Source organism: Centruroides sculpturatus, unplaced genomic scaffold (genome assembly GCF_000671375.1).
Source record: "Centruroides sculpturatus isolate CEXI.00-Female unplaced genomic scaffold, Cexi_2.0 scaffold601, whole genome shotgun sequence".
NCBI lineage: Eukaryota > Metazoa > Arthropoda > Arachnida > Scorpiones > Buthidae > Centruroides > Centruroides sculpturatus.
The window spans coordinates 20,221-37,676 of record NW_019384772.1 but is presented as its reverse complement, the minus strand read 5'-3'; the positions used below and the strand labels follow the sequence as shown (position 1 = coordinate 37,676).

General features: G+C 32.7%; 1 protein-coding gene across 1 annotated transcript in view; it reads left to right on the top strand.

Annotated features, from left to right (window-relative positions):
* The first annotated feature begins 10,242 nt into the window (after positions 1 to 10,242).
* The window catches only part of LOC111629012 (protein patched-like), a 27,420-nt gene continuing 20,206 nt past the window's right edge, over positions 10,243 to 17,456 (top strand). Inside the window, exons 1-5 of the mRNA XM_023372874.1 lie at positions 10,243 to 10,711; positions 11,755 to 11,947; positions 14,739 to 14,928; positions 15,006 to 15,075; positions 15,172 to 15,269. Coding sequence (XP_023228642.1) covers positions 10,586 to 10,711; positions 11,755 to 11,947; positions 14,739 to 14,928; positions 15,006 to 15,075; positions 15,172 to 15,269 — 677 coding nt within the window. The 5' untranslated portion in view covers positions 10,243 to 10,585. The remainder of the gene's footprint in view (positions 10,712 to 11,754; positions 11,948 to 14,738; positions 14,929 to 15,005; positions 15,076 to 15,171; positions 15,270 to 17,456) is intronic.

Sequence of the window (17,456 nt, the reverse complement as noted above, 5' to 3'; positions counted from 1 at the left end):
GGTATTGAACGGTGACCAAAGGCAAAATTGGGGCTGATAAGAGGAAACATTGCGTTTAATGGTTTCCAGATGATGAGAACAATGTACAGTAAGGGCACAAAGTGTGAGATTCATAGAAAAGTTTTCCTAAGAATATTTCCAATCCTTTTCTCACACAAGAGAAAATGGGTTAGGGGGCGTTGGGTATAACTTTATGGAACAAAGGGGGCGGTGGATCGAAAAAGTTTGAGAATCACTGGTTTAGATAAAACGCGGAGTTCAAATCTGCAAACGAAATTTGTAAAAAAAAAGTTTAATGTAAACCAATTCTGCTGCATGAAAAGCGTTTTATGTGGTTGCTTTATTTTTTCCTTAAGAAATTCCATATAAAGAATTTCTTGATAATGATTGGAAAACAAAGTCGCCTTTGGAATCTGAAAACAAGATCTGTTCCAGGACATTCGAGCCACACGGTAGAGGGGAGAGGATCGTTGTACGCTAAATACAAAGTCAACTGGACCTAAACGGCACTGCAGATTATTTCAAACTTCATCTGGAAATCGATATTCAGAAGACATCTTGAACACTAACACAAGACAAGTTGTGTGTTTCTGACGCCCTCTCAGAGGGCTCTCATTGAATCAGTAGCAGTACATAGCGATTACATTCGATGCTCCCCCCCCCCGATAAGGCCGGATTTAGTTTTTAAAATGTCTCTGTACCGATAGTCTACAGGTAGGTTGGAATAGCACACATTTTTACGTCAGTTTTACAATGAAAAATTCTAAAGAATGACGTTAAAACCCCTTAACGCCCATAAATTAATTAAACTTTCGTAAAAATGTGCCCCGACCAATCGAACAGACCTTAAAACTCGAACATTTTGGAAAGGATTTTTGATGTAATGGCTTCGGGCACGTGTCCATGCCATAATAATAATACAGATCTTCGTGTAACATCCGAATTAAATTTTAGGTGTTCCTCGATAAACAGCTTAGAAATTTATCGCAATTTCTCCGATTTAAATGGAAGTAAGTAACTTGTGTACATCATTTTTATTACAAAATTGATCTTTAAACATAGAATTAACGCTTGTAAAAAAATTATTTCGCCGCCTCTTTTGATGTCAAAGGTCAAGTAGATGTTCACTTCAAAAAGATAAGATTACATCGATAAAATATCGTGAATGTATTTTTTAATGGATTTATATAAATTTTTAAAAATTCGTCACAATAAAAAAACACTCGAAAATATTCAAATAAATTCTAAACGACATAAAGTAAATTTTTTTTTATCACTTATGACAAATCGGTTTTTTGAGTTAAAAGTTTAGTAACTTTTTAACTTTACAGATGGCACTAGTTACGTTTGTTTAGTTGATTTTTTTTTTTGTATTAAAAATTAAAATTTTAACGTAAGATACCAAAAATTCGTGATGAAATTTAAATGCGTGATTTTTATAATTATAATATAAAGATACGATTGTTACGATATGTATTACATATCGTGTATAAGAAGGTGATAAGTCGAACGCGGACAGGCTTTATAAATACGAGGTTTGGCTATATAAGGGCGACCGGTGAGGTCTGGTATATTCTGTTTACAGTCGAGTCGTCGGACCACACACGCTGCAACGTTATCTCAGACTGTCTAACGTGCACGATAAAACGTCTGCCCAACATTCTCGACCACAAAGTGAAATTTTTTGACAGACGCGACCTGCGGGGAATTGCCTGCAGTCGTCTCGCTTCCATCCTTCCACGTCACAAGTTCAAATCCTCTCCAAATCTTTCGTTTCTTCTCTATCCGTGCATCGCTTCGTAAATCACTCGCTCTCTACCACACATTACGCCATTTCAATCTTCGAAATCCACAATTTCGCTTAATTCCCATCGGAAATGGCAACGCTTTTCCCCCTAAAATTCTCGATTTCGTTAATTGTTTATTTTTACTTTTCAAATGTTTACGTATTCCTCTAATACTGAAGTGTACGGAAGATGAGTTATTTTTAAGTTGGATATTATACGTTTTTTTAATAAGTAAAACATAATTTTCCATTTTTATTTTTAAAAAAGTCGCGTTATCATCTCTCTCTCCCCTCCTCCTATCAATGTGGACGTTAACACTGGAATTTCATAAAAAATGGTTAAAATACCGTAAAAATGGCTGGTTTCGTAGAGATGAAAAAATTAATTTATTTTAATTTTATAAAAATAACGCTTGTGCTAGTAAAGTTAGTGGCATTGTTCATAGAGTAAAATGTGAAAAACATCAATAATACAAAGAATAACGCATTGAAGTTTTATAATTATTCTTTATTTGTAAACACTTGACCGATTTTACGACGAAGATTTTAAAATGTCGCAACTCGAACGAAAAGGATTTCTAATTGGGCATTCTCCGAGAGCTAAATGATTACGAAGAAGCCATTCTACGACATAACGAAACTCGATAGCGCAGAAGGCCCATGAATAAATTTTCCTGCCTACGAGGCAAATTGGATTAGAAAAGCCTTCTAATTTATTTAAGGCCCGCTATTGCAGAGGTCAGAAGGAGTAAAAAGACCACCCACTAACAGAAGAAGAGTTTTAGAAGGTCTAAAGTGTTTGTATATTAGCCAGACAACATGCAGTTAAGGACAGAACCAACAACAATCGGTGACCCCGAATGACCCACTGCCAAGACCACCCAAGTGGAGAAGTGCTGCCGATACTATTGGATCTTAAGATAGTTAAAGGAAGATTAAGTGCTTTCATTGGTCGACAGAAGATATCGGAACGTTTTCCTCTCCCTGTAAACTTAACGATAATGACTCTTTTCTAATACTCCGTGGGGAGAAGTAAAGCTCGTTAATTTTAAGAGATTTTCTTCTTTCCCCCTCCCTCTCTTTCTCTCAGGTTACGATCCGAAAGTTTAGGAACGACATTACACTAAGAAAACGCGTTATTTATCTTTAATTAATGAATAATAAGAGCTAGATCCGCTTGAAAGAGTCTTTTGTCTGGAGAAAATATCATGTAAATGCCCCCATGCATACGTAGGCCTATATGTAATTAGTAAATTTTGCGGTTCATCAATTTACAATAAGTTAATGACTAGAACGAGTGTGACTAAATACACATCAACAGTTTAATATTCCTTTATTGTAGCCTTAAGTTGGATATTTTATATTCTACGCCCCAACTGAATAGTTATATATATATATATATATATATAAAGTTGGTTTTATATTTTTATATCTAACAAACACGAAACGAATAAATGGGGTGAGGGAAAGCATTATTATAGACAGAACTTTAATATTATACTGAATAAAAATTGATCTTAGATCTTTATATATTCTCATTTATATGATTAATAATATAATTTATTGGTGCAGTTTAGTATCGTTCTTACATAGTATAAAGGCTATGGACTGTCTGCGTGTTATAGTCAATTGTATACACAATCCTCAAAAAACTCCTTCATAAATTATCAAGGATAAATCAGTTCTAGGAAGAACTGTCTGATATCGATATTATTCCAGTCTCTATGTGTATATAATTTAATAAATAAACTTATGTATAGTCTATATAAGAAAATCTTGTATATGGTTAAGTATAATCTTTCGACAAGTCATTAAATAAAGGAAGGTATTCGAAACAAAGTGTACGATTTTTTTTTCATATTCATCAATATCTTAAAACTTAAGGCAATAATATAGTTTATTATTATTTTATGAAAGTTAAAAGTTGAAGTAATTACTTTGCAGATATCTGACAAATGTTCATTTTCACACCAGCTGCATCACTGGCTTTCCATAAAGATCTTTTTTATTGTTGAATAGAGATCTTATCGAGCCATTACCTGCGCCAGGTGAATTTTAGACCCATAATAACCCACCCCCGCAAAACAATTTCGGGGAAGACCTCTTATCAGCACATTCTCTTATCTGGGAGGTTTGGGTGCGTTAACATTATCCAAGTACGAGAGGCCCTATAAATTTTTTTTTCTTTTTATTTTAAATTACTTTAAGATTTTCTTTTATGGTTATTTTATTACCGAGGTGTTACTTTAAGTTATAAAGTTCAAATCTGGACATTTTTCATTCTTATAAAATCTTGAACCTGCGGATTATATTCGTGTGCAAGTGGATCTAAAAGCTTTACTAATTTAATATTTTTATATTATAAATGTATAGTATTTAAAAAAAATTCCAATTTCTAGCGAGCTTCGCGTGATTAAACACGTAATTTTATCGTTAAAAAGCTTTATTTGCTTATCAGAAAAAGCATTTTAATACTAAAATTATTTGTTTTTTTATGCCATTAAGATTAAAATTTCGCATTTTAACAATAAAAAAATAATTGAGACGTTGGATTAAGGTAAAATACAACTTTTACAACGAACGATATACGTTTATCTTTATTGGATTCATTCGATTGTTCGTTTAAGATACAGTGGATAAGAGTTTATAGGTTCTCTTATTTAGAAATCTTTCCGAATTACAAGTTTTCCTAACGCGTAAATTGTTATTACAACTTGTAATTCGCATAATGCACCATTTACATCACATATTTGAGAATCTGTATGGGTATAAGTTGGCATATTCGGGGGAGCAAAGAGTACACGTGTTCTCTTTAACCAAAATTAAAAGTAAATAAAAATAAAATATAATTAAAAACAAACATTACTTTTCATTCTAAAATACATTTTTTACGTGTGTATACTTTATACACTTATAAGTCTTTTCAGATTTAATTTATAAAAAAAAGGGGGCAAAATTCGTACACAAATCTATTCCTGATGCTCCTTGCTATCTTGTTTTTAACCCTAAAAAAAAAAATAGAATAAAATTTTAAACAGGTCTTCTAATGCGATATAACCAATTTATAGGCTAATTTATATAAATAATTTTTTAAAATAATCTGTTTAGCCATTTTTAAATCCATTTTTCACTCACTTTTTAAAACTTTCCCGGTTTGGGCCATAAACAATATGGTCAATCTAGTACATATGTATAATAATATATTATATTATATTGTGATATATTATATTATATTGATGCGGTCATTTTGATTTAACAGAAACTTAATAGCTAGGATCTGCAATGGTGAATCAAGATTGCAGATCATCTTACTGGTTAATTAAGCAATATTTATTCTGGAGGTAGAAATGATCAGGCGATATCTTAACAAAGAAAAGTTTTTTAAATTATAATTTAAAAAATAGTAAACTCGTCTTCTCCAATATTTTATTATGTAATTGAAAAATGAATGTTTTATTTATTGCATTTCTAGATTGGTCTTGCCTCTTCTGTAGGAAAGATGACTGCTGAAAGAAGCAACCGATTTATACGATGAATATCTCTGATGCAACTACAGTTTGCAAAGATTGCACTTAGACCTAGACTTTATGTAATTAACGACTATTTATCAAACACTTCTCACAATTTATTTATGTTTGAGCACATTCTAAAATTCCTTTCATAAATCTTTTCTCTTCATTTACTTATATAATTTTTAACAATATTTTACTACGTAAAAATCTTGCCAGATATCAATTGATTGGAGGGCAATTATTACGCTAAATATACCTCAATCACTGTCCAGTTCCATTCTTACAATACAGTATTTAGATTATGAATGTTTTACATATATACAAGTTGGAAAACTATATCTGAATCGATTGTATAATTATCGAAAGAGAGCAATTCAAGCACAAATGGCAGCAATTTTGTACAAGTGGAGGAGAAAATGTCCTGTAGCTACCGACACCTGGAGATCACGTGGAAGGCCTATCCCTGGCTAATATCTCCATTAGAACATACCGGAGATCAAAGAAGCCGCCTCTGCTTGTTAGGTCGACCACCCAAGTAAATGGAGAAGGTAAGCAGTAAAGTTAAGCATTGTCTGACTTTCTTCATCAACAACTTACCTTATCTGCTCTACAACTAATATAATGTATACAATCCTTCAATAACAACTCTATAAGTTCAAGGCACCGTCATCGTTTTTTCTCTATCATTCGCATGACTGATCATATTCATCCCTTTTTACAAGGTTTTAAATCATTTCCAGGGTTTAAATTTATAATTTAATTGATAAATTATTTATTCTAGATTGAAGAAAGTCTTAAAGAACAGGGGAAACGTTTTTTTTTCTTTTTAAGTGCGTGTAATTATTAAATTTTTAAAGTAATCTTCGAGAGAATTCGGTCACTTAAAGTTCAATATTTATTTTTTATATTAATTCTTAACCCGATTTATTTATTTCAGCAATAGCCAATTGAGATCTAGATTTATAGAGAAATAAATTATGTTACTCCGCTCTGAGATTTAGAACCTTTAGTTGATAATAGAAGGGAAAAAAGGCATATCTACATGAGATGAAAAGACTAGAAAAAAGTTATGCGATAATTATTTAAAAATTTAAAATTTAAACCGGTTGAAAGAAGAGGAAAAGGCAGGACCGTGACAAAAATAAGACGAGGGTGCCCTCGGGGACCATTTCCAATCGAATTAGTGACGGATTGTGAAAAGGAGCCCTTGCGTGTCCTCTGACAAAGGATTTGATTTCATCTCCCTCCCCATCTGTCTGTGGGCCAGGTGTAAACACATACTTTGGGCCTTTCTCATTAAAATGTTTCTTGTGCCGCCGGTCTTATCTCCTTTATGCCCCCTGGACATCACAAGAATCAAAGGAGTGGAGCGGTGCCACTCCCTATCAAATAGAAGATTAAAATTAAATTTTGTAGCCTCATAACTCTAATGATTCTTTCTTTATAGCAGGTTTGTACTCCTCCCAAAGTGTTTGTTGCCAATGTGCTCAAGTTTTTGCCTGACAGAAAAACAAAGCATCATATGAAAAGGCCTTCTACTCTTCTTATTTAAATACAAGTCAAATTTTAACACTTTAACAATAACAATTCTTCATTAAAAGATTACAGAAAAAAAAAACACGAGAAAGAGGGTTCGATTCTCAATCTAAAGGGGTAGATCTAGTTGGTTTCTCACGCTTACAATGGTCTAACGTGTTATCAGACTCTCAATAGTTACAAGCTATTGAGAGTCTAATAACGTGACTATATCACTAAGTGATATAGCCACGTTTTTCTACATTCTAACATTACGTAAGGTCTACAATAGAAGATCCAAACGAAGATTCTTACTTTATTAATACTCCAATCTTATATACAATCATAAACATGGGGATAAGATTCGGGGAAAAAAAAGGTACAGGTCTCGGGATGCGCGTTATAATTTCCATGCTAACTCTGGTTTATGTCAGTTAAAAAAGTCAGGAACAAGGTCAGATAAAGGTTAACAATTAGCCCTCAATTGTCCAATCCCTCTCTACAGTTAGCTGCAGGGTGCTGATGGCTAGTTGACGAATGAAGCCCACCCACGTAGCCCTCCACGATAACTTGGTTCGCAAATATATTATTTGTCTTTTTTTCATATAAAAATCCCAATTAATAACATCAAAACTTTCAATTAGGCTATAATTAGTGGGTAGTTATTTTGATAAGTTTTCCTAAAGTTTCAGGTGTTTTCCTAATCAGTAAAGTTTAAGCATCAAACATTAAAAACACTTAAAAACTGTATAAATTTTATATAAATTAAAATAAAATAAAACTATTTAAAAAAAGAGTAAGAAGAGAGTTTTAAAAAGATAATTATTTATAGAATAAAAACTTCAAATAATTCACATAATAAACTTTTATACGGAGATTTTAATGATACGAATTCATAGCTTTATCCGTTAACTAATACATTTTTCTGACGTTTCCTTCTTTAAAATGTTTCCTTCTCTTTAAAAAAGGCTTTGAAATCTGAAAGATGAAACACTTTTTGATCGACATCTTACAATTTTTATGATGATGAACAGTAAAATGTTCCTCCCTTTCAGATTATTTCAGTATATAAAATTTTAGTATTATATTTTCATATCGAATATTAATTATTTCGCAAAATATAAAACATTATTATATAGAAAACATTAGCAAAAACGTTCTAAACATAAAGATTATTAATTAAAACAATTAAGATTATTAAAACTCAATTTAATTATAGTGTACATAATGTCGAATTTAGTACTCTAAATAAATTAATATTACTAAACAAGAATTAGAAGTATAGGGCCCCTTTCCAGTTAGAAATTTCATGTTTCATCCCTCTAAAAAACCATTAAAATGTATGGATAAAACTCAATATTTTATCAAAAGAAACTTTACTTTGTCCACTTTCCTACGTAAAGCACTAAATTTTGGGGCCTCCTGTGTTCTGGGCCCTGACCAAACGGCCCGATAACAGAGTATGCTATAAGCAATTTGCCATATTCTATCACAATTAAGAATTACTTAACATAAAACTATTGCTGAGTGTTTATATAGGAAACGTTATTAAAGAGATCAACTTTCTACTGTTAAATTAATATTAAAATATCAAGTTTTGTAAATATTTTAAGAATTTTTTAATATAAAATTTACTTGTAAATGTTCATCTTAAAGATAAAACGATAGAAGCGTGTTTAAAAGTGATATTTTCTAAAGTTCTCGACAAAAAAAAAAGCATAAGAAATAATTAAATGATTTGGGAATTCGTTACTCGAAGAGTCTTCATCAGTTTGGAAACCCCTTAATTTTTTTTTTCCTTTAAATACCATTTAGAGAATGTAGACAATATATTTAAATGTGAAGAGAAGTAACAGTCGGTTGTCTGTTTCAATTGTCAAAATGCTACATGGAAGGCCAAATAGAGGGCTTTAATTACGCTTCACTATTTGGGAGTAGTCACACGATTGTTACCTATAGGCCCTATATAATTAGGAGAACAGCTGCGTGTTATTAAAGACAAATATCGTGTTTCTCCCGTCCCGAGACTCTATAAACAACAACTAGGCGTGGATGTCGCGGAGAGGGGAACCCTCAAACCCTCTAACAAAAGCAACTACCGGGGAATGAGGGAAAGGGCCACACAAGATGTCATTCGTTTCCCTTATCCCGCTTTAAATTCGAAAAATAACTTAAACGTCCAATAAACAATATTGTACCAAGCATCTTTTATATGTCCGTACTGTAGTACATGCGACCGGTATGAGGGCAATTAAATTTCATTGCTTCCCACTAAAATAAAATGTATTATTATAAAGGGGCCGAGTGAGAGAATCTCTTCGCATTTTCCTTAAACATCTCTTTTTCTTAAATGCTTTTTACGCTATTAAAAGTTTTAAATATTAAAAAAAAAGTAAATTATATAGGGTGGTCCAAAAGTCAGTTAACCGTTGTAAAGATTAAATCATTGTAAACGACTGTATTCGTTTTATTATTTATTATAATAAAGATAATCGTAAAAATATGCCGTAATGATAGAACTTTTCGTAAAAATTCCGTAATAATTTTTACTCGTTTTACCATTAAAATCGATACAAAAATACAACACGGTTAACGGAATTTTGGGCCACCCTGTTCTATTTCACGTATGAAAAACAGTACAGGATGGGCCAAAATTCGATTAACCGTGTTGTATTATATATATATATATTTTTTGCCTGTTATACTACTAAAAATAATTATATAAATTACAAATTTGTCCTTATCAGATGTAAACTATAATAGGAAATAAGGAATAATTTATGTGAAGTTTGCAATGTTTTAAGAGTGTTAATAAGAGATTTTTGATAATGTTTATTGATAAATAAAATAAATAAATGAAAGAAAATTATCAATAAGAAATTTTCTGAATGCGGATATAAAATTAATGACATGTTTAACTGTTAATTTAGAAGTAATTACGTCTGGTAATTAATTCCTACAATTATTATTATTATTATTATTTTTAAAAATAGTACAAAGAATTGTGTACATGTGTTAAGAGTCGCGAGTGACGTAATTTCGATGGAAGTTGTATAGATGCTCGTGCTTTTGCAGGATGCGATGGCACCTCTGGGGACGTGNTATTATTTTTAAAAATATAATTAATTCGTATGTTAAAATATAATGTTTAATTAAAAAAATTGGTTATTATTTAATATAAAATAAAAAATGAATTGAATTTAATTTTTTCATTATAATTATAGCTTCACTTTCCACTGTTATAACAATTAATTTAAAACTGTAAAATTTCTAGTTTAAAAAATTATAAAAAAGTTATAATAATAATAATAATAATAAATGACGTCATTCGTAGCCCCACCAATGAAAAATGTCTTAAAACGATTTTAAAAGGGCCACTAGGCTCCAATGGGACTTTAGAAAGAAAAAAAAATGTCGCGCGATTATTTTGGCCCATTTTTCCTCTTTGGTGGCTAGGCAACGTGTGTGGTCCGGACGACGTCGGTGATCCGTTGCCTAGCAACTAATGTACGGCCCGCCGGCTTCGGAACGTGTGAGAGAATCGTCCAATGGGAACATCACATCAATCACGTGGATGGGAGGAGCACCGAATGCAAATACATCCCCCCTGCGCTTCTACAGTTGGTCCTGAAAGTGGGTGGCCCACACACACACACATAGACACACACGGACACGCATACGCACATAAACATACACATACACACACAATGAATGTTCCCAGGATACTGCATACGGCAGCGTGTCTCTGCTCTCGTACTACTATGGGATTAAAATGATTTCAACTGGTAACAGTAACGGTGTTACTCCTTTTTATATCAAGAAGGAAAGACTGCACGTGGATCTCGTCACCAGGACTAGTTGGACGGATGCTGCAACGGCTTTAGCACAGATTAATAAGGTGAGTGCCTTCCCTTTCATAACAGGATATAATCCTCAAAGATTAAAATGTACTATTAAGAGGCTGCGCTCGTGTATGTATATATACAGACGCACAGTTTAAAGATTAAATTAAATTCCGTTCAACGGAAAAAAAAGTAAAATCGAGGTTAAAGTTCTGTTAACTTAACCGTGAATTTTAAGAAAAGGGGAGAAGAAAAAATAAAGATAAAGAAATTCGAGCAAGGTAGTTAAGAGAATGTAACTGGTTTTTGGTTTCTCTTTTAATGAGATGCGCTAAAGATCAGGAAGTGATTTGAAACTTTTGTTCATCAAACAGGTTTCCGGTGGTAATAAGCCTATCTCTTTATAAAATGGTCACGCCGTTTCGTCCATCATTCCAATAGAAGGATACGAAACCGGTACTTATCACACCAAACCAGAAGTTAAGTTAAATCATTGAAATCCACTTCGATCTCGGCCGTGTTTAACAGTTTCCGGATGCTCCCTCGGATACGGCCTACCGGTCGAGCGTATCCCTTCTAGGAAATGGCCACACATCGTGGGCCCTCTAGCTGTAAATTTCTCAACGGCAGGTGGTGTGTTGGAGTTTCTTCGTGCTCGTGTTTCGAATTGCAACCGGCAAATGGGCCAATCTTGCCTTTTTTCCTCCTCTTTTTTGGCTTGTCACTTCTTTATCCCTCTTGATTGATGCCTTCTATTCAATTACTATTCAAACCAGTAACGTGCTTCTCCTGCCAATAATTGTAATAATATGAATTGATAAGGAGACAAAACAAATATTTGATGGAGCAAAGGGAGCGTGTATACCTTAACGTTACTTAATACGAAATCTTATTCAGTTAGAGTGAATAAAATTTTTTGAAGCTTTTAAACATGAAATTTTCACAGCCATTATACTTTTTATTTAAATTTTTTACGAAACCTTTGATAAATTTATGGATATATTTTAACAATGCTTTTCCTATTACTAATGAATATGGTTGAATTAGAATAAAAATATATCCAAATGAAAAAATAATAAGTGCTTTTTTTTTATTTTAGGGAAAAGCGACTGGAAACAGAGCTGCACTGTGGCTGAGGGCAAAGTTGCAGTGCTATCTATTCCAATTAGGATGCTTCATTCAGAGGAATGCGGGAAAAGTAGTTTTTGTTGGACTTCTTGTGCTTTCTACTTTTTGTGTCGGACTTAAATCTGCCACTTTGCAGTCTAATGTCGAGAAATTGTGGGTAGAAGGTAAGTCAACGTTTCTGTAATAATGCAAACACACACCTTTTATTCTTGAGGGGAAAGGGAAAGAGCTATTAGAGGAAATTATCACGTCTTAATTTCTATATGGGTGCGGTACAAATGGTCATGTGTTTTTTATTTCGCCAAGACTCCGATTTAAGCATTTGACATCTCGTCTAAGTGAATTAAGGAATTCTAGTAATATCCAAGGAAACGAGGGGGGAGACCTTTTGTTTGGGACTATTAAAAGAGGCGAACGAAATGGAGATTCTAGAAAACCCACACGGTTGATGAAGTACAGATCTTCCATCGTGTTTTTGTAAAGTTACAAACGGGAAGAGTCCTTTCCGCTAATTGTTTCCGGTGTCAGTTTAAAGAACATTAATTCCACGGAAGAATGGTTCTTCTTCGAAAGGAATTTTAATGTAAAGCAATTAAAGATGAGCAATATAAAATGAAAGATGTAATGGAATGAATCTGCCTAAAGTAAAATTGCATCATATCTCTTAAGCGGCGATAGTTTCGAAATTAATTGGAATGTGGAAGCAATATATTCCGAGTGGTAATCGTTCTTCGCCATTTATTTCTTCAGAGCGACATGCAGGATATATTGCGTCAAGAAGAGATAAGAGGCGAAGCAGTAAATCTTCTCATCTGGAAATTTTCTTTGGTCATGTTGAAAAGAACGAAGTCAATCCGGATTACCTTCTGGCTATCTTTTGACCAGTTTTATTCTCTGCATTTTTTTCAATTTCTACTATAAAAAATGTCAGATTTATACGTATACATCCTATGTACATATTAATCAATCGCCGAATTTCCTTAAAAGTGTTAATTAGTTTGTCTTCTATATTTATAAGCATTAAAAACAAGGAAGAAACCGTGAAAGAAGGTCAAGGAAACTGAAAACTGGGGAAAGAGGTTCTAATTTAAAAAAGGGCAGTTCGTTTCCTCTAGCAGCTGCTGTAGAAAGCACAGGTGTGGCCTGAGCTATCGATGGCATGGTGGAGGTGTGTCTGACATCTCTATTTCCTGGGATCTCTCCCCCACTGTCACGTGATTAGACCTACCCCATCTGACTACACGAGAAGCGGTCGCGTTGGAATCTGCTACATTCTTTGCTTTTACACAGTTACTCTTTAATTTTCTACTAAAATAGATGATAATAAAAGCATTTAGACAGGTTTAAGAAAAAGGAATCTAACAGAAAAAAAATTAAGGCGATTCGGGGTTAAATACAATTACTTTATCTATATATATTTCTGTTTTTTTGAAGCCCTTTATTAATATATTTTGACACTAGTACTACGACTTCTATTTTCTGTGAATTCTCCTCCAATTTTGTTGTTCTCCGAAGATACACACTACTTGACGCCAGAATGTCGAACAGAAAGGAAGTTAACCACAACAGAGGGAAAAAAAACTCCCGCACCCCTGCATAAGACCGTTGTCCACAGATCTAGTGGATAATGCGCGACCTTGACATGCCCATCGTGTGTGGTCTTCGTTATCTGTCACACCAACTCTACCTACTATCTACGACTAATTCGCTCTGTCTTTACTTTTCTTAGGACGTAAATTGGTAGAAGTACCGTACACGGGAGAAAGGATTCGCCCGGATACTCAGCTTCGTTTACTTTTTAACCGAGGATATTTATGGTGCGTCACGTGATTGCGGTTTTTATGAGTAAATTGATAACACGTGCTGTCTGTCGCTAAACATTCTTAAATCCGGTAATAAGGAGAGGTTATTTGTAAGCGAATCCTGAAAGTTTTTAAAGGATGCAAGTTGACAGGCGACACGCGACACTCAGCGATAATAAATTTTAATAGAGAAGCGTAGTAGCACTGTTTAGTGGGTTCGAGTAAAATGATCGCTGTTTCTGAATTTTCCGTCTTTTTTTAGAATCTTGTGTGTAGCTTTGATAAATATTAATGCTCCTTAAGTGCCGTTTCTATTCTAATTTTACTGGTTTTTATTTTCATCCGAGTTTACTAAACTCTATCTTTGAAAATCTGTATTATTTTCGGTTAATAATTATGAAAATTTTAATTCTTTAAGCCGATTTACTATAATAAAAATGTAAATATCACTAGGCTACAGCTAAGGCCTTACACTTTTAAATTTATTATTTGGAGGAGGAGGAGAAGGGCCTCATGTCATAGCTTAGAGCTACAGTAAGTCTAAATCAGGCTCTGTTGATAATGTAAAATATATATATATATACTAAAATTTGACTTAATTTAAAAAAAACGTTGATTTACAATGTAGAGATTATATATAATTAATGTATCTGTTATTGTATCTCTAGCTACATATTCAGCAATATTTACAGCAAATGATAATTCCTTTGCTATAAACATTGCTGATTATATAAAGCAAGCTAGTAAAATCTCAATTATCAACTTTAAGTCAATCACCGTGTAAGTGTGATGATTTATATGATAATTAGATTTGTAGATTTATGATAAGCTGTAGGCAAGTTGTAAAATAACATATAAATTCAATTAAAAAATAACAATGCTAATGTAAATTTAATGACATTATAAATTTAAATCTGATTTCTATTGCAATTAAACATGCTTAATGTCTCGGAACATTTTGAATTTTATTTGCTTAATTAACTTTTATTATTAATTAATAACATAATTAGTTACTTGCTTCATTATAAATTAGGATATTTTTATTAATATGTCAATTTTATAAAGTTTTATCCGCTAATTCAGGGTTATTTTAATATACTAAGATCTTAGATTATTCTATTATTCATTAAATAATTATATATATTTTTTGCAGAAGGAGGCCGATTAGAGAGAGAATTGGCTTACATTAGAAACACGGTAGGTCAAGGTTTCGGTAGTACAAACCAGATAATAATACAAACTCCCCGTTATCAGGGAGTCAATGTTTTAAATCAAGAAACCTTGCTTACCCATCTTCGGACGGTAAAAGAAGCGACTCAAGTCGTGGTTGACATGTTTGATGTGTAAGTGTAATAAGTAAGCAATACAATTTGAAACGAAAAGAATATTTAATAAAAAAAAAAATGTATCCTTTTTAAAGGACTTGGAGATTAAAAGATTTATGTTATTCCCCGAGTGTACCAAGTTTTGACGCACATTATATAGACTCGGTAATTTTGTTTATCAATTTATATAAATCATTATTTTATTTTTTATTGCTTTCTTTTAATTATGTATTATTGATGCTATCTGTGGAATATTTTTAGATTTTAGAGAACTTGTTTCCTTGTGCGATTATTACACCCCTCGACTGTTTTTGGGAAGGAGCTAAACTACTCGGACCGGAATTTCCAGTTACAATACCGTGAGTAAAACATTTTCATTCATAAGCATACGCCACTTTATTTATGTGCGGTTTGATAATTGGTCTAGACCTCTTAAGTGAAGAAATACAGATTAGAAACACCGTAACGCTCCGGGCAGGACTGTAGCAAATGTCTAACGGCGTGAGGCCAGAATATTAGGGACTTTGTATAAATGTTATATCATTCAAGATTGCTACAGGGAAACTAGATTCTTTAAGATCAAGTTTCGAGCTGCAATTCTTTTCAATTCGTTTCTTTTTTGCCACTAAAATGTTATATAGTTTGCTGTAACGTTTCAATTATTCGAACCTTCAAGTTAGTTGAGTAAGTTAAAAATGAGAATTTTGCTCCGAAGATAAAATATCAAGTAACTCTTGGCATCTTGTCGTGCATGAGACAATTCTAATGATTTCTGTGGAGAAAGAAAATTATTTCGGTTAATCGATGAATGAAAATAGATAAAGCCAAAGAGGGAATAATAGTCGTAGTAAGTAAGCTTTGCCACTGGTCAAACGTCACGTTTCAGAAGAGAAAAGACCAACTAAAGCAATGTGAAAAAAATGTAGACCTACTATTACGGTAACATCTTAGAATTCCCTCTGCCATCAACCAGTTAAGCTTCAGAGGACCACATACCAACTTACATTTCGTCGAAATAATTTGATACAGAATTTCATAGTTAGAAAAAGTCAGGGTGTGCTGTATAGAGAGAGAGAGAGAGGATGGAAAGATTAGCAATCCCGATGTAGCTCGGGGGCATTCGTGTATCAAGGCCAAAGCGGCCTTTTTCATGTCGGGGAGGGTCTCGCCCTGGGAGGTCTGGCGATCTATGGACCCGCCCCCTTATCTGTGGGACAGTGTGGACACATCATGTAGTCCCGGTCCAGGTTAAGTTCTAATCACCGGGCCTCTAAAACAAACATTCTCTGCCTCTTTAATTGATGGTTTAATCATATCTCTTCAAAAATGGATGCGTTCGATATCTAAACGAAGTGAAGGTAAAATTAACGGTGCGTTAAGTGAAATCGTTACGTGATTCTCTGACAAACGTAAGAGTTTAATATCCGTCGAGATTTATTTAATGCATTTTTTGCACGTTTAACTTGCCGCAAGAAAAAAAAATTAACCTCCTCATCACTCTTCTAAATTTGCTATTAGATTGAAATATTACACTTTTATTTTTTTTAAACTTGCCTCTTACTAAGCCGTTTTGAAGTTAAATTTAATTCTTAATGACTGTCATTCATTATCGACTCCCAGTACTCACTCCATTACTATCCTATCTGTTAAAAACATGAAGATAATTATGCATTACCGCAATCAAGTAAATTAGCTATTTGAAATAGGTCTGCCATTAGAGTCTATTCATGAAAAATGACTTTAATATTTAAAATTTATAATGCTCCAGTTAAGGAGCTCTTATAAATAAGTTTTCTTGCATATATGAAACAAAGATAAAATATTTCATGTAAATCTAGCTTTGAGGCATATTTATTCAATAAAAAATTAAAATTTGAAACAAAAATTCTTGAGGGAAAAAAACAAATTCTGTATCAATTCTAATCTGTTCATCAATAAGGAATTTTTATAGAGTTACATAATTTCATATATTTTACAGCACGCTATTTGTCAGTTAATTAAATGCTTGACATCTATACTTAAAAGTTCCACCAAGAGAATTTGACTTAGAACTAAGCAATGCATTTAGTCACACATATATTATTTAAATTACTTATATCTATTAAATGTACTGGAATGCATAATACTTATTCTTGTTTTAGCATATTTAAAAAATGAAAATAATATTTAACCTACCTGTTTATAAACTTAATATGGTAATGCAATATAAAAACTCTTTGCCACCGCAAATTAGAGATCGGAACTTCTTAAATAAGTCATTTCCATATCATTGAAAGCTGTCTTTGCCTGGAGACATTCTACTTGCTTTATCTTCATTTTCCTCCTCCCATTTTTTTTTCAATATAACTTTCTTCAATAGTAAATGGACAATAAGCTCTATACTTTAAAATGACTGATCTATCAAGTAACTTGATGGCTAAATTTGAAGGTCTGCCTTCTTAAAATTATTATAATTATCAAAATATAAATGATCTAGATAATTGTATATCAATTTCAAAATTTAAGAAAATTTTTGTTCTTGTTTATAAAAATAAATAAATATATAT